The 17,730-nt window shown below is 35.1% G+C and overlaps 3 protein-coding genes across 3 annotated transcripts; 2 read left to right on the top strand and 1 right to left on the bottom strand.

Moving 5' to 3' along the window:
- Positions 1–537: 537 nt before the first annotated feature.
- Positions 538–4,764, top strand: LOC129319828 (farnesylcysteine lyase). The gene is made up of 5 exons (XM_054964910.1): positions 538–1,088; positions 1,222–1,395; positions 3,287–3,646; positions 3,778–3,953; positions 4,379–4,764. The coding sequence occupies exons 1-5, from the start codon at positions 579–581 to the stop codon at positions 4,641–4,643; spliced, it is 1,485 nt and encodes a 494-aa protein (XP_054820885.1). The 5' UTR covers positions 538–578; the 3' UTR covers positions 4,644–4,764.
- Positions 4,765–6,369: 1,605 nt separating this feature from the next.
- Positions 6,370–7,962, top strand: LOC129320136 (psbP domain-containing protein 2, chloroplastic). Its single transcript, XM_054965353.1, has 3 exons — positions 6,370–6,810; positions 6,921–7,076; positions 7,490–7,962. The coding sequence occupies exons 1-3, from the start codon at positions 6,487–6,489 to the stop codon at positions 7,748–7,750; spliced, it is 741 nt and encodes a 246-aa protein (XP_054821328.1). The 5' UTR covers positions 6,370–6,486; the 3' UTR covers positions 7,751–7,962.
- Positions 7,963–8,729: 767 nt separating this feature from the next.
- On the bottom strand, positions 8,730–16,970 carry LOC129320135 (lipase-like PAD4). The gene is given in 5 exon segments (XM_054965351.1): positions 8,730–9,760; positions 10,173–10,306; positions 10,309–10,897; positions 16,303–16,630; positions 16,748–16,970. Coding segments are annotated over 5 exon segments (1,938 nt in total). The 5' UTR covers positions 16,882–16,970; the 3' UTR covers positions 8,730–9,007.
- Positions 16,971–17,730: the final 760 nt, after the last annotated feature.

Here is a 17,730-nt window from a genome sequence, read left to right as displayed (position 1 = left end):
ATTTGGTGTGATAAGAAAATTAATTATTATTAAAATAAAAATAAGACATGTTTTTTTAAAAAAAACTTATTCACTAGATTGCAATGCTTCACCTTAATCATCAAGTTAATTTCTTAGAGTTGTTAATAAAAAAATTTATTTTTGTTAAAATAAAAATGAGATTTTTTTAAATCAAGGTTTATTTATCAAATCATAACACTTATCTCTTTTCACTATCAATTTACTTTTTGAAATTATTAATAAAAAAATTAATTATTATTAAAATAAAAATGAAATTCGTTGCCTTCCAAATGAGATTTGTTGTTAATAGAGAGTGTGTGTGTGGAAGACAGTTTTATCTTCTCATAGTAAATTTTAATTATGTGTAGATCCTTTTTTATTTTTATTTTTTTGAGCAGCAATTATGTGCAGATCCTTTAATCCAACCAATTAATATCAAAAATATTTGGTTCCGTTGATTAAAAATTCTGTCGATCGTTGAATGTGATCATCCCATAAAAGTTTGACGGCGCAGATAAACCACGTTCTCCAGAGCTCATAGATTGTGAACGGAGGATATAGATTGGACTTCCCCAAGCATGACGCCCCCAATGGCGATGATCTTCTTACTGTTGACCTTTCTTGCGATCTCTCAAGCACAAGATGCTGCAACTTCACCGGCTCCAACCGTCTGCATCATTGGCAGCGGCATCGGTGGCTCCTCAGTCGCCCACTTCCTCCGCAAGTACTCACCTAATTCCCCCCATCCTATCAAAATTCAGATGTTCGAGCGCAATGGACTCGTTGGGGGTCGCATGGCTACTGTGAATGTTGCTGGTGACACCTTCGAAGCTGGAGCTTCAATTCTCCATCCCAAAAACTTTCACGCCTTGAATTACTCCAAGCTTCTTAATCTTGAGTTCAAGGAGAAGGACTCATCTTCTGGTTCCTTGTCTCTGGGCATTTGGGATGGGAAGAAGTTTGTTTTTAAAACGTTCATAGTTGATTCCAATGTTCCCTTGCTCGATAAGCTCGTCTCACTTGTTAATTCGCTTCTTCTGTTCATCCGCTACGGCTTTTCACTTCTTAAAATGAATACTTTTGTTGAGGTGCCTCGGTCTTTCCTTCATATCTCTGAGATTCGATATATTTGCTTTAGTGGCGGTTTTTTTCTTCTTGCTGTAAATCTTCTACTCAACGTGTATAACCATGTCGTAATGCTTTCGTCTATTTGTTATTTAGAGTACCGTGGCTCGATTCTTAAAGTACTACGAAGGTCCAGCATCGAGACCTATTTTCGAGACTCCAGACGAGATGCTGAAATGGGCTGATCTGTATAATCTGACAGCCAGGACTTTGCAAGATGAATTGGTTGATGTTGGGTTGTCTCCCTTGTTGATAAAAGAACTTGTCACTGTAAGAGCTCTAATTATGCTATTTTCATATCTCTCATCCGATCTTTCTGTTGCTTAGTTGAAGTGCTGAGCTCAATGGAAACAACTTTTTTTAGGGTTGAAGTCTATTTTTGCCCTTGAATTATTTTCTAGTCTCCTAAATTTTTTGAAGGAGCAACGTGGCCTTCATAGTAATGTTGCCCCAACATTAAATAGGTAAATGTTGACTGTTGACTTTGATAACTTAAAATAAGTTTAACTCAAATCATAACATTGTTGGCCTTGGAGTGATGAAATCATGGTTATGTTGCCTCTAACATTAAGTTTGAATCAGCAAAGTTATCAGTTAACGTTTGTCTATTTAATGTCGAGCAACATTGTTATACTTAATTGCTTCAAAGGTAGCATTACGACAAAGAGTTTAGGACATTCCTAAAAAAATAATTCAGGAATAAAAATTTACTTAATTTAAAAAACAAACAAAAGAATGAAGTAACAGTATTGATATTTCATTCATCTAACAATTGAAGTACAAGTAATGTTAATGGTGCTGGTGTTGGTGGCACTACAGCGAGTGGATTGTTTCACCATAAAGGATGAGACAGCTGTTTTCTGATTCTGTAAATGCAGTATAAAATGGTGAACAATGTATTCGCAAGAAAATTCAATCTGGGAGCGAAGACCAGTTATATAAAGTTCATGACATAGGTGGCGAAAACTGAAAAGTGACGAGTCTATCAATATGGTAGTTCAATAACTTTATCTGTGTGCGTGTGCCTCACCGTGTTTATATTCAACTGTAGTACCAGTTTAACGGTTTCTGTGAAAGTATAATGTTGCTAAAGGACCAAAAATTTGGTATGTACAAATTCTCAAAGTCTTGTGAAGGTGTTGGGTATCAGTCTGCCCTTTTAAAACGGCCTGACCCTGAAATTGGAAACTATTGCTTGTGCAGCTCATTCATGTCCCATGTAAGTGTTGGTTCATTAAATTTAGAACTAGCAATTAGGGTTGGCCCTTGAAGTATCAAGGTCTAAACAGGCTAGTACTGTTGAGCCCGACAAGATTTTAGGGCTTTATTTTGCAAAGGCCAGTCTTGGCCCTTAGAGCTAAAGAACTGGCCCCGTGAGCCTTGGTCATATTTTTTTTTCTTTTTTCAATTTAAAAACCTAAAAAAATTTATAATCCTACAACAAGTTATTACATATAAGATTAAGTTTAGGAAAATAAATTCAATTAAATCTACACCACAACAATCAACAAATATGTAAAATTTAAACATCAAAATCTAATATCAAATAGTAACATCAAAATCAACACCAATAAAAATTAGACTTTGCTAGCATAATCAACAAAATCTTGAAGATTATAATTATCATTATTATCAATATTAATATAATTTTGTTCCTCCTTCTTGTGGAGCCTCCTTGATAGCAAGGATATTAAACTTTTAGTTAGTCTTTTATATTTAAAAAAAAAACTGAATCAATTTTAAAAAAATTAATAGGGCTTAAAGGGGCCAGCCTTGGCCCTTTTATTTTTAGACCCATTAGGGCTAGCTCTTTTAAACCTAAATTATCATTTCTTATCCTAAAATAATGGTCCAGCCCTTGTTATTTTCAGGCTTAAAAGAGTTAGCCTGATGGGTTTGGCCTTAATTGCCAACTCTAATTAAATTAAAGGCAAACAACTTGTTGCAACTTGGAGGTCAATTAAAACTTTCTTGTCATGTGGCTTTTCCATGGTTTTCATTGACAAAATAGTTGATACCCCTAGCTTTTTCAGTTTTGCTTGTGAAGTGAGATGTGGATGGCACGGTGCTTCCCTTTTTTGTATACTAAGTTGTCCAAGTAAGCAGCAGGGCTTGAGATTTAGGAAGACTCATCAGAATTGCATCCTCTTTATTTATACAGGTCATCACGCGAATTAATTATGGCCAGAGTGTATGCATCAGTGGGCTTGCTGGTGCAGTTTCTTTGGCAGGATCCGGTGGAGGATTATGGTCCATTAAAGGAGGCAACTGGCAAATGGCAGCTGGACTGATTAATCAGTCAGATGTTGCATTGCACCTGCATGAAGGAATAGAATCCATTGCTGACCTTGGAGATTTTTATGAACTCAACTCCACGAAGGGCAACAGTTATACCTGTGAAGTTGCTGTGGTTGCTGCATCTTTGGATGAGTCAGATATTCAACTAATTCCTCAGATATCAATTTCTAAAAGAAAAACACAGCATACCTATACAACTTTTGTCAGGGGCCTTTTGAACCCTGTAAGTATCTCGGGAGACAAATTTACTGAAATAATTGAATAAGGATGTTTTTTCCTCAGCGTAATGCCTTTTCTCTTCAATTCTAATTGCTTCAATTCCTAATAGTGATGTTTTGTGTCACGCGACATAAGGCATACTTTGGTCTCAGTGCGGTGGTGGGGATTCCAGAGCTCGTGGGCACAGTCGAGGATCCTGACCTTCCATTTTCTAGCATTTCAGTTCTCAAGAAGTATGATGCAAGAGATGCCACTTATAAGATATTCTCTCGTCAACCAATGTCAGACACGTTACTGGATAGCATTTTTAGGTAAATTATTATCAGCTAGTTGTTTAATTAGTAAAGTCATGCTACTGATCTGTGCAACAAAATCTGTTGTCTAAACCTGCTGACTTCCGGTCACAAAAGTAGTCTGGTATGTAATTTAACAAGTAATGAGTCCGTAAATCAAACCCAATATCATCTTTTATTGTGGTCAATCCCTGAGGTGCAAAACAAACAAGATGGAACCTAATGTTCACATTTTCTTGTATTCTGTTTCTTGTGCTCTGTGGATTTGAGATCTTCCCTCTTCCCTTGCCCGCAAAATTGCAAAGATGATAATAAAGAAAAGGGCTGAAACCAAATTCTAATTGTAACTCGTGTGTGTGTGTGTGTGTGTGGAGTAATTGTAACTCCTTTAAATTTTATATATGTATATATATATATATTATTTTAATGGCCGCTACTTGCAGTGTGAGGAAAAATACTATCAAGATAAACTGGCCTGCCTACCCTCTCTACCATGCCCCTGAAGTATTTGCACCATTTCTGTTGGATGGTCGGCATTTGTACTACGTCAATGCATTTGAGAATGCAGCTAGCACCATGGAGACAAGTGCTGTAGCAGCTGAGAATGTTGCCCGACTCATAGTGTCCAGATATTTTGCCACAATGTCTGTGCATTCATCAGAGTTGTCCACTAGCTCTCATGGAGGGGAATCCCATTTAGATCTGTAAATTGCAGTGATTGTACTATATTCTTAATTACATTGACTGTCATCAACTTTGTACATGGAAAATTTTGGACACCCCCCCTTCCCTTTTTGCAACAGAGTTTGTACATTTGACTTCTAAGGAACCTGTTCCCCCCAGTCAATGGGGACTCGACTTGTTTTTTGGAGCTTGCTTCCAGGCTGCACGCTTCACGTTGAAAGGAAAATTCTGCCCCCTTGGGGATTGGTATGATAATGAAGCTGAAGTAAAATCAAGATATTTTAATCGTTACATTTTGTGGGTTTAGAAATTCAATCAGATCTGATAAAAAAATTTAATAACGTTTCTATGATTAGATCAAATTTTGAGCTTTCATTTTGGAACTGAATTCATTTTCTCGTTTTACCTCATACCAAAACACAATATTTATCATCTGGACACTAGAATGGAACCCATTCATTAAATCACCGATTCTCTTAACATTCAATCAAGCCACAAGGGAGAATGACGACTTTGATAACCAGGCGTCTAGCATGTGGGTTTAATTCATCAAAAAATACGTTCCCCGTATATGATTTAGGATGAAATGGATGTATCATATATGCATGTCTGTTTGCATTAAATGTTACTGGACAAATTAAATCCTATCAGAATTCCAGTGATTTGATTGCACAGAATTTAGAGTTGATTTTGTGATGATAATTGATGCATGCGGATATGGAAGCCATGCGCTCCACCAAAAATTGCGCACGCGTGATTGAGCGACAAGGTTCTTCAGGCTGGCAATGGCTCCTCCAAAAGTGTTGCACCATGAAATCACTAGCATGGTTCACGTGATTATTTCCTTTATCACAATCTTAATTTGGTAACTTGTAAGCTTGGACATTGAAAAACAAACGCGGACAGGACAGGACACAAGGTCCCTAGAAGATGATACACAATCACGGAACTTGGAACAATCCTGGATTGAAGATGCTCGGAGATTGGAGTTGACAAGATCACTGGACGATGATGCGGAATCACAAAACTTGAATATCCATATACCTGAGTTTCGCATTTTATTTTTTTAATAACTAACAGATGGATTTAAGAAATAAATTAAAGATTTTAAACTAATAAATAATATTTTCATCAAGCATGCGAAAATAATCGTGTCTTTATTTCATCTCCTGAATACGTCAAACCCGCAACTAAGTTTCATGCATGATGTTATTAACTATATCAATTTTCTAATTTATAATAATTACACTCACATATTTGCATTTTATTTGATATTGACCTGCATCTTCAAAATAATAACAAGGTAAAAGCATAATTAACTATTAGATTATATATATTAATTTTAAAAAACTATTAAAATAGTTAACTGAACCAGTATTTGTCCGAAAAGTTTTCTTGATGCATGCAATTATTGCGACTGGAATTGGATAATTTTCGTGAGGATTTGTCTTTTTTTTTCTTGTCAACGTAAGGATTAGTTTATATCTTACAATCTTACTAATAACATAATTTGCTGGGAATTTTATACTCTGTGCTTGCTATGTGTTTTTTTACGGAAAAAAATGATAAATTGGTCCAATAAAATTAATTAATTAAAATTAAGTTTTAAGTATCAAATGAATTTATAAATTTATTCTTCAATTTTATAATGTAGTGGTAATAAATTTATAATTTATTTTTTAAATTTTAATACTTGAAAAATAAATAAATTTGTTTTTATTATTAAAATCTAAAACTTGCAACCTCCCTGTTTTACCAGACACGTTCGCATGTCCTCTGGATAACTCAACCAGAGGCCTTCTGGCTGTTCAGGGGTTCATCCTATGAAGCTGAAGATAGGGCATCGGTGGCTTCACGGTATCTTGCAATGGCTTTAACAAGTAGTTTCACCGTTCTACAGAACAGTCTTTCCCTGCGACGTGGTGGATGGATTTATGCCTCTCCAAAAAAATTCGTCTCAAATTTATGGTTCAGACCCAAATCATCTCTGGCCGCTCAAAATTGCAATCCCAGATGCAGTAGTGGTGAGCCCTCATTAACCAAGAGGAAGCTCAACCTTACCGTTGTGGCAACGTCGATATGGGGTTTGCCTAATGTGTCTAGTGCATTATTGGCTGAAGAAATGAAGCTGGAGAGGTACACTGATTCGAAGGAGGGTTTCACCCTCCTTAAACCCTCTTCTTGGATAAAGGTACTTGCTTATATCTGAATACTTTACAATAGACCTTTCATTATCTGTATGGTTAAGTATATCTTTGTTCTAAAAGAATCATATTTGTTAATAGGGTTGATAATTAACAGGTTGATAAAGCAGGGGCAACTGTGCTGTTTCAAGAGGCAAATATGGGAAGTAACAATATTGGGGTTGTGGTAAACCCGGTTCGCCTTGAAAGTCTTGACAAGTTTGGAAGTCCTAAATTTGTGGCTGATAAGCTTATACAATCAGAAAAACGTAAGGTAACTGTTTATTCCAATGCTTCTGTAACTTTTTGTCAATTCATGCCGTGTAATACTAGCGGCTGCTGAACTTGGTTGTGACGGGAAAACTTCTTTTATTATCCCTTTTCTAAACAGTATTTTTAGAAAGAAGAAGACGAATAAGAAGTTAAGGTCTTGATGGCTCCATAAATTAGCTATGCCAGATTCAATCAGACGGCAGATCAAAAATTCTATACTGAGTTTAACCATTGATTGCAGCTTTTTTATGATAAAAAAGTCATGACAAGTGAAAATCTCAATTTAACATAAATTCTTAGGTTAATGACAACAAAGAGCAGAAAAGCAAAAAATTGATCTCTGAAACTTCACCGAAGGCGCTGAAAATGCCTATTTGAAGTTCCAAGTAGCCATTCTGTTGTTTTCTGGTTCAGGAAAGTACAAAGGAAGCAAAGGTGATTAAATTTGCAGGCAGGTCAGGGGAAGGAGGTTTACCAATTTATGAATTTGAATATATAGTTGACAGCACCCGGGGAGGAATGAAGAGGATTTTTTCTGCAGCATTTGTGGCCTCAAAGAAGCTCTATCTTCTTAATATTGTTCACTCTGATAAACCAGAGAGTCCCCTTGACTCTTATAAAAGAGTGATGTTAGAGCAAGTGCTTCATTCTTTTGATGCGGCAACTTTGGCATGACTTGCTCCCAACTCAGTTCTCCTGATTTTTTTTTTTCATTCTATAGCTGCCAAGCACCAACACAGGCTCAAATTTTATTTGACAAGTATTTACAATCAGGCAGCCTGAAAATTTAATGTACATCTTTAACTAATTTCAAGGTATTTGTTATATGGCTCGATGTTTAAACTATCATTTCATATCAAGGATGACCCAAACTTCCTTTATATTCATTCCTGCATAATTTTTGTGCATATATGTACATTCTTTTCTTAGTCCTCAAAACTCCTGATCTCTCTCTCTTATATCCTTTTCTTTTTTTTTTTTTTCTTTTTGGCCAAAAGCTATCTCTCTTATATCACACACTTACACATCACATACCCACTGTTTTTCTTTCACTGACATGTATATCTATATATCGGTATTAAATATTTTTATCTATTATGTATATTTATTGCAAGTTGCATTGTTCAAAAGTTATAAACAATGCAACTTGATCTACTTGCGTCATTATTATTTTTTTGGAATATATGGCCATGGTAAAACCATGCAAAGAGACTAAAATCAGGTTATGTTAGAGGCCATAAGGCTTCTAAAGTCAGCAGGCAGTCTGTCATATAAGGTAATATCGAAATGATCCCTTGAAGTCTTGTAGGCTAGGAGGTCGGCGCAACAATTGGCTTGTCTGTAAATATGATCCAAAGTAATTTTTCAGTCCCTCATGGTGAGATTTCAAATACTTCTTAAAATTGTTGCAAGAGGGTGGCTTTGAGCGAAGTTACTTTTGATGAGGGAGAGAGTATCTATAAAATCGAAAACAAACATTCATTTTAGTAATCTTGACATTCTAGCATATGTTTAGACCTTCCAAAATCCCTATAAGCTTGGTTGTAATGCTTAGTTAATAATCAAGATTTTTAGTAAGTCCTTTGATCTAGTTTCCCTTGGCATTCTGATAAGACCTTCCAAAATAAACTCATGTCATTATTGAAATTGCATGTTACTGAAGAAAGTGTTCATTTATTTGGGTAAAACGACCAAGAATAATTTGTCACTCACTTTTTCCCTGCTTCTTATACGCACTTAAGGACATCCTGATGGCATAAAGTCATAAAGCAGCATACAAGTTATTTTGCAGCAGAAGCTGTTCTGAGAGACTTGGACTTAAGCTTACAAGCAAAGAGTAAAGCTTACATGATCCTAATTGCATGCTAATTAAGGAACTACTGCCCCGTTCACAAAATGGGTAAACTGAGGAGGAAGGTTTGGCACCTTTGTTTACATCTCTCTCAGTTCTCTTAACTCCTCCGTCCATACACTGTAACTCGAGTTTTTAGCCAAAACGTCTTTGGATACCTCCTTATTTTCAATGAGTTGGCCAGCATAATTTTCAAACTTCTCGATGTTACCCCATAAATAAGCCTGCTTGCATGTGTCAGTTTCGCTTCTGACGCTATCTAACCAGTCCCTTGCTTCTTCTACCCTTGCCCAGAAGCATGAATCTTGGGTCAAACTTGCAAAAGTGCTCCTCATATGATTTCCTTCCGCAGCAGTAGGTGTTTTTTCCTTCCACCATCTATCAAAAATTTCATACCTTCTCTCTCTACCATGCTGTATGTAATGCCCCTTGGTTCTGTGCATCCCTTTCCTGTAATACTCTGCAATATCCAGTGGCTCAACCAAGAGTTTATAGAATTGAGAAGAATTGGTCCATTTTCTACTCCTATCGAAGTCATAAGGTAGTTGATTACTTTCCAACATCTCAATTACGTTGTTCCAGAACCTGGCAAGTTTGAGACGGTTCATGTTAATTTTCATGCCCCTTCTTGAAGACCCCCTCCCCTTGAACGAGTCATAGTACCCAAGCTGGTCATCTGCCTTATCACACAGTGCTTTATACCATTCTATTTCAGCTCTGTAAGGTACAAACTTGGATAAGGTAACTGCTAGGCTAGCATGTTTCAGAGATGGTGAACGACCTAGTCTCCTTGCCATCCGTAGGCAATCCTTGACGGGTGTGGCAGCTGATCCCTGTTTAATACATGGAGTTTAATTTGTTAGGTAATTCACCTTCCTCACATTTCGTGTGTAATGGGAAAAGAGGCTGGTATATTTATGGTTTTTCCTTTGATGTTTGAACTGGGGGAAAAATTTCCCGTGTGGCGGTTCAAGTCTCCAATAATGAGAAAAGTTTTAGAACACTTTTTTAGGATTTACTATTAGATTTTCTAATAAAATCATAATAAGTATTTATTTCTTATAGCTTAAAATTGAATGATCAGAGTTGATAAAAAAAAATTGAATGATCAGATTGTTACGGAAAGAAATTTGCTTGTGATGTTTTATAGAAAAAGTTTTAACCAAACAGCCACATTTGTTTGTCCCAAAAAACACCCACATTAAAATTTACCCATGGCTCACCTATCCAGCACTGTTAAATTACCTGGCTGTCTATTCCTGAGGATTTCATAGCCAATTCAAGCCCAGCTTCATAGCTCGAGTCAGAAATGTTTTCCTGCACGCAGTTCCTCTTAAAGGCTTGCAGGGACAGATTATTTACGTAATCACCATACTTAGATGATCATCAATACTGCAAGCTAGAGAACTAGGTGCGAACATCAAATGCATCATCTGTATTACTGTTGTTGCACTATCTACACACAGTGCACCGATTTCTGAAACAAAGACATGGCTGCCAAATGGATAAAATGAAATTTGCGAAGATCCCTCTCCATCTAGTGTTGCTGCTGCACTCAAGCAAGCCATTACAGAGGAAAACAATTCAGCAATCTCTTGTTCAGAGATTTTAGCCTCAAGGCTTCGAAGTTCAAGTGAAGTCATGGACAGGTGCCAGAACTGGAGCAGGAAGTTCAGGTGAGCAGTGAGAGGAGGTTGCAAAGGAGCAAACAAGAGCCTTGGCATTATGTCATGCTTTGAGACTAGGTGACAGAAGTTGCCACACCATCTTTCTTTGAGAATGGCTCGGGACAAGGACTTGTTTCCCAGTAACGGCGAGCCAAATGTGGTGCACAAGACTGATATTTCAGACGATATGGATCGGAGGTAAGATAAAAACCAGAGTGTGCAAAGAGACGCTATGGCTCCTCCGAGGGAATGGCCAGTGATGACGATGGACTTGGCATGTGTGCTTTTTGTTATTGCAAACACCTGAATGGTAACATTTCAACGATTAATGAAGGTTGGTGATTAGAAATGATTAGAATAAAAGTTCAATATCAAGAATAATAATAGAGAGGAAGTAAGTTGTGCGTGTGTGTGTGTTTTTTTCCCCTTCATTAGTTAGCCTTAATTATTTGTCTGTCGTTTTTTATACATTTTTTTCCTGTGAAGTAAACCTAACTTTCTAAAAGGCTTTGCAATATAGGTCCAAAGCAAAGGTGTTATGGATTAGAGATATGTCAGTGCCTCGGTGGGGTCTCGTTGGGGAACATCTTGATAACTCAAGTCTTGGAGTCTTGCTCCCGAAATGTTGAACAAGGACTAATGCAGCTTATAACCTTGTGTAACGGACAGGGACGCTGCTCTCCCTTATTTGACCTAATTAATCAACTCACTGTATTGACTACTGACTATTGAGAGAATAAGTTGTAAGTAATTGTAATAAGAAATAGATTTAAGTTTAACTTACCCGATCACTAAGACTCGTTTCGGAGATGACATTTCTCACGTGCACAAATTTAACCGTTTTAAATTATCATTTTCAAATCCCGCTAAACCAGTCGGATCATCACATCGCTTGCTTGGCTATGACATCAAGACCGCAAATGCAACACCCCACCCCCCTCCCTCCCTCCCTCCCTCTGATAAATATATTTCAATCATTCTACCTGTACCATCCAACGAAAGAAGGGAGAAGGTTCTCTTAACATCATGCAATAGTGATTTCTAATTGTCATCCAGTAACCAAAAAAGAAAAAATGTCAGCAGTGACGAGTGTGGGGGGTCACCATGAATAGATGTTGATTGGCGTGTTATAAATTTCTCATCCTACATGACGACAAAGACAATAATAAGAACGGAGAATTATAACTAAAGAGAACTCAAAAAAATTATTTACAAATAAAAACTAACAATAAATTTAATTACAAAATATAATTTATATTTTTATTTTAACACTAATTTGTTTAGTATTAATTTTTGTTTGGAAATAATTTTTTTAGGGGACTTTGGATGTCATTCTTGCTAAAGGCAAGACGGGAGGTTTTGATTTGTTAATAGTATTGACGCTGACAGTTGCTCCGAGAATCACGGGTTTGATGCAGGCATAATATTTTGTAACCGTAGTGCAATGGAGCCTGTTTAAAACCTGAGAATAATTTTTTACAACAAAAAAATAAAAAAAATATGTTCAATAATGTGTTTTTAAAAAATATTTAAAAAAATTAAATATTATTCTAAAAGATAAAAAAATAAAAACAGCTTTTAGATACTATGAGATTATTATTTTAAAAAATAAAATACTTATTTTTATTATTTTTTATTTTTAAAACATTTTATAAAATATTAATTTTTAAAATAATAAAATAAAAATAATTTTAAATAGCCTCAATATCTCTATTATCTGCCTTTTTCTGGTTGCTTCAAGGACCATCTTAAGGTCCTGTTTGGTATAAAGTATTGAATTTTGTAGGATTGAAATGAGATTAGAAATGAAATTGGATTTGAAAATAAAGATTTAAATTCATGTTAAATGATAGACAACAAAAATTCGTTAAATGACCCAACTACCCTCATCTTCCTCCTCCTTGACTTCAACTTACGTTTGCTCCATCTTACTCATCTTCCTCCTTTTTAGCTTCATTCCTCACGCCCACAGTCTCTCTCTCACACACCCATGCTTGCGCTCGGTGCCACTACAACTGTCCTTCACTCAAGTCTCTACGTCGTTGGCGGTGGCCAACGAGCAAGCCAAATTTGGGTGAATGATTCAGGCCCGCGACTCCGTATCTCTAAATTTGCTAGTTCCAATGTTGCCGTGCTTCATCTTCCTAGTTCTAGCGTCATCGTTGTGCTTGTGTGTGGCTATGGAAAGCACAATGAAGGAGCTCGATGGATGGTAGTGGTGGAGATGTGAGGGGCGAGGGGTGCAGGGCAGAGGGAAAGACGATAGAGATGGGAGAGATGGAGGGTACTTTTGTCAAAAAATAATCAATCTCAAGATTAATTTTTCAGTATCAAGGGTGGGTAATATTGGGTAATCCCACCTAAATAGATTTAAATTTGAGATTAAAATTTTTATCCCCTCATACCAAACATAAAAATTTGGGATTGGTCAATGTTAATCAATCTCACTTCCTCGTCCCTTCGTGAGGGCCTTAAAACGCGGGTTCTGTTAGGGGCTGCATATGTGATAATTTTCAAAAAGTGTAGACGCTATTATTATTTTTCCCAGGGGGTGGGGGCAGGGAACACTGATGCACATCAAGTCGTTGGTCATCGTCAATGGAATGGCGATTGATCGTGACTGCGCTCGAGGGTCCACGCCCAAAATTTTATTTGCTTTTCGTACCCACTCACACCACAAACATGACCCACCACCACCACCATATTCATTGTCCGAACAAACACGCGAAGTAACTTTCGGGATTCAACCCCATCTTCGATTAGTTTTTTTTAATCATAATTAAGTTTTTTGAAAAAAATCATAAATATCAATTAAAATAATTATACATTCAGAAATTTTTATAATAAATAAAATATTTAAAATTTTGATGTAATTGTCAGTTTATATCAAGAATTTCTGTTTATTTTTTATCAATATTTATAACTTATTCAAAATTTTACAAGATTTTAATTATTATTAATTCTTTTCTAGAATTTTCATGTCATTCTTCCTTTCTTCTTTCTTTTTTTTTTTTTGGGACACCCTTGATAGGGAAGCAAATAATCACTTTAAAGTTTATTCCTTGTTCGGATGATAAGAGAAATTGAGGGGGGGGGGGAATTGGAGAACACAAAATGGATAGATGAGAAAATTTAAAAAAAAAATATGAACACTCCTTATATTTAAGTGGATAAAAGAATGAATAAATATCATGATAACTATAATACCTTTATATCAAAAAATATATATTTAATTTAATAATCTTTATAAAAATATATTGAAAGTAAAAGTTATATGAAAATTAACATTGTCAAAATAATTTAAAATCAAATTATTTTATAAAAATTACTGTTATTATATTTTAAAACCAAATAATTTAGTAAAAGTATGCTATTTTTTAAAATTAAATATAATAATATAAAAAATAAATTTCAATTCAGCTCTTGGCTTGTTGGTGAGGCCATTTTGCTTTCATTCATGAGTTCGGCAGTGAGCATATCTTAAAATAACATAAAAAAATAAATTATATATATTATATAATAAAAATATGAATGGCACGCATTTATAAAAATATGCAGTTTGTAGAGATGATGCAGACTTGCACAATACTAAGACAGAGCAACACGTGGCCTAAGGGTTGAGGTGAAGAATGGAAGGTGGAAGATGATGAAACAAATGCTCCTATATTGAATAATATGCAAATACAAAGAAGTAGGAGAGACGAAGGTAGATATGAAAGAAACATTCCTCCCAAAAAAATCTCTCCATTTGTAGAGAGAAAATTTGGGGAAAAAATATGATAAATTTTACACCTTATTTTTCCTTTCACTTTTTCTTGCTTCTTTTATTTGTCATCCAAACAAAAAAAAAGTTGTTTTTCTTTTTATTTTCTTGCCATGTTTTCTTTTCTTTTTTTTTTTTTCAAATTTTCTCTTCATCCAAACAAAGTTTAGGGATTGTTATGTTGAGTGAATGCTTAATGTATGAAAAAAAAATGCACGCATTTAAAAAAAATAAAGTGGATGCATTTTACGCTCATTTTTCACAAAAACCATTTTTCTATTCAACAAACATTTCCTAACAATTAGGATTTTTTGGTTGCATGCCATTTTACACGTGTTAGTATAATTCCTTGTTTCTTAACAAATACCACTTCGATGTGACCACAAAGATTATAATGATAGGGGTTGCTAAATTTTTTTCTCGCAGACATCGATTAACGTTTCGTTTTGTTAAGTATAATTATTTTCTTGGAGGCTTAAGCGCCTGTAAAACAAAACCTCCCCCCCGGGGGAAATATGACAACTTCTTCATTATGTATGTATGTATATTTTCGATGGGAATATTACACACTTATTTGCAGGGAGGTGTGGGTAGCTGGAAACTTAACACAGACTCGGTTTCGGTGCCTATAAGGTGATGCTTAGTATCAAAACACTGTCACTTCAGAATTAGCTTTTTTCTTTTCTTTAAACCACAAAGTTATTGTTATAATAACAAATAAATATTATAAAAATTATTATTTTAAGATTTAAAAAATAAATAAATTTAACTTGTTAAAATTTGACCTGAACATTTTAGATATGAACTTTAACCTTAATAGCTTAGAATTATATAATGAAAAAATGAGGGAAAAAATGATGTAAACAATTAAGAATAGAGGTTGAATTTAGCTAAATGAGTTAATTCCTCAAAATGTGACAAATTTGTTTAATTTTATGATGAAAGAAATGCCTGTATTTAATACCTGATCATGTTTTGAGCAAGATTATCTCTAATAGATGAACACCTTTGCAAATGCAATAAAAAAATATTTATTAAAATATTTTTAATTACAATTCTAATTTTTCATTATAATTCTAAACTATTTAGGTCAAAATTTATATGAATTATTCAGGTTATTTATTTCATATGAAAATAATAATGTTATAATATTTATTTATTATTAAAATAATAACTTTATGGTTTTAAAAAAGAAAAAAAAATTACTAACTATGAAGTATGGCACCACGCAATATTGGAGCTGAGCACGATGAGCACCAAAACCAAATCCGAAACTCCCAGGGTGTAAATTAAAGACGCGCGCGCGTCTTTGAAAGATGAACATAAAAACTATGCAAAGTTCATGATTCTTTACTCTGCATCTCCTTCCTGGTTAACCTCAAAGCTATCTTTAAAACCTTTCATTTATATATACAAGACCCTCAACAAATATATTCAGGTTCATTTTTTCAATCTATCTCAAAATATTAACCGTTCCGGTACACAAAAACACAGAAAAAAATTGCAGAAAATAAAACGATAACACGTTGAACATATATTATTTTTCTTTTTCTTTTTATAAACATATATTATATTTCTAATTATATTGACTTGTTCTTTCTTAATTCTTACCCCAGGCTCGCCCTCGTGAACAGCAAGTACTTCATACAGGCAGAGATCTAAAGGAGATAGAAGTATATCACTATTATGTACTAATTAATGAGTGGCACTGACTAACTTTTCTTCTTTCTATTTTAAATTTTGCAGAGGGTACCAAATTAAGGTTAAAGGCTTGGAAAGTTGCAAGGAAAAAGAGAGAAAGTCAAATGAAGAAACAGGGCGATTGTTGGGTTCATGCTCACAGCAGACGAAATTACGGCTTCGCATGAATTCCACAAATACGAAGATTGCATGCAGAGTCCAAAATGTATAGAGCAAAATCGAAGTAGTTTCTGAAGGATCAAACCTGGTTTTGGAATGAGTGGAACAAGGACCAGAAGAGATTAAGCATCCCTGCGTGCACCATCACCGGCTGATCTTCGCCTTCGGTATTTCGACGCGATGAAAAGAACGCCACGTCGCCGATGCTATCTAAAGCTACAAGGCTTCCCCAACTCGGATCCGTCCCGCCGGCCATTTGGACACTGGAGAAAGCAACATAAACGACGCCGCCTATTCGCTCCGTCACGAAACTCCATGGTGCGGCGGCGTTTGCCCGGCTGCACAGCTTCCATGACTCCGATAACAATGGCGTCGAAGCCAGGAACGTTGCCAGCATCTCGGTGGTCTCAAATCTGCCACAAGAAAAATAATCTTAAACAAAAGCCACTGAATATGTGCTTTCGGCTTTCGGCAATGATTTTGCTAGTTTGACTGAGACTGAGACTCGTGAAGGAGGGTTGAGCACTTACTTCGAAGCTTCGTCGGCATCCATGGAAATCGGAATAGTCGCTTTCTCTTCGTTGGAACCTCGATCTGGAGAGGAAGAGTGAGCCGGGAATGAATCAGTGAAACGATAATTTGCCGAGTTACGGTATTGCTCCATGTAGTGCGTCTTATTGAATTCGTCTGAACAGACATGTAGTGACCAGTGAGTAAGACAAGAGTCCTGTTCTAAGAGCAAATATTTTTTTGGCTACAATTGTAAGGGTAAATGTTACAGAGACTTTAAATCTATATTAAGTATATTTAAAAATAACTTATTTTACAAAATAATTATTTAAATCATTTGATTAGATATGTTTTAAATTTTAAATATTTTTAATTTATCTTCTATCTTTTAATTTGAGATTTCTTTCTTTATCTCTAACAGACTATTTAGGCCACTGAAATTTTTTATTGATAACAAATGTAAAACAGATTGAGTCATACAACTTGAGAATCAAAATCTTCATGAATCAATCAATAATTTTTTATTAAAATACAATTGATTGATAATAAATTAATTTATTGTATATGCTGGTCAACAAAAATTAATTTATTATTTGGAAATAGATCGGGATTGTGATTTACGTACAGATGACTTTTTTACATATTTGGAACATCTACAAAATGCAGTGGGTTAGATTAATATTCACAATTTTTTTACCATCCTTGAGTAATTGAACTCAATTTTCATCAAGTTATAGATTGATTTAATTTCATGTTTTTTTGGCAAAAAAATCACGCATTTTTAAAAGCTAAGCACAGTCTTGATCATATATAATGAACGTGATGATTAGGCAAATGATATTTACTAATTCGGGGCAGTTCGTGAACCGATTGAGACGCGGTTATTATTGGACGGTATACATGCCAGTAGTGTCAATTGCAGTGGAGATTTAAAAGATCGGCATCGCATCACCACTTGAGTCGTCAAGTCATCATCTTTCTTTTTGTGTATATGTACTTTTTT

The sequence above is a fragment of the Prosopis cineraria genome, unplaced genomic scaffold (assembly GCF_029017545.1).
Source record: "Prosopis cineraria cultivar Desert tree isolate PC_DT_omini unplaced genomic scaffold, ASM2901754v1 PC9, whole genome shotgun sequence".
Lineage (NCBI taxonomy): Eukaryota > Viridiplantae > Streptophyta > Magnoliopsida > Fabales > Fabaceae > Prosopis > Prosopis cineraria.
Note: the sequence above shows the minus strand (reverse complement) of the source record. Positions and strands in the feature narration are given on the sequence as shown.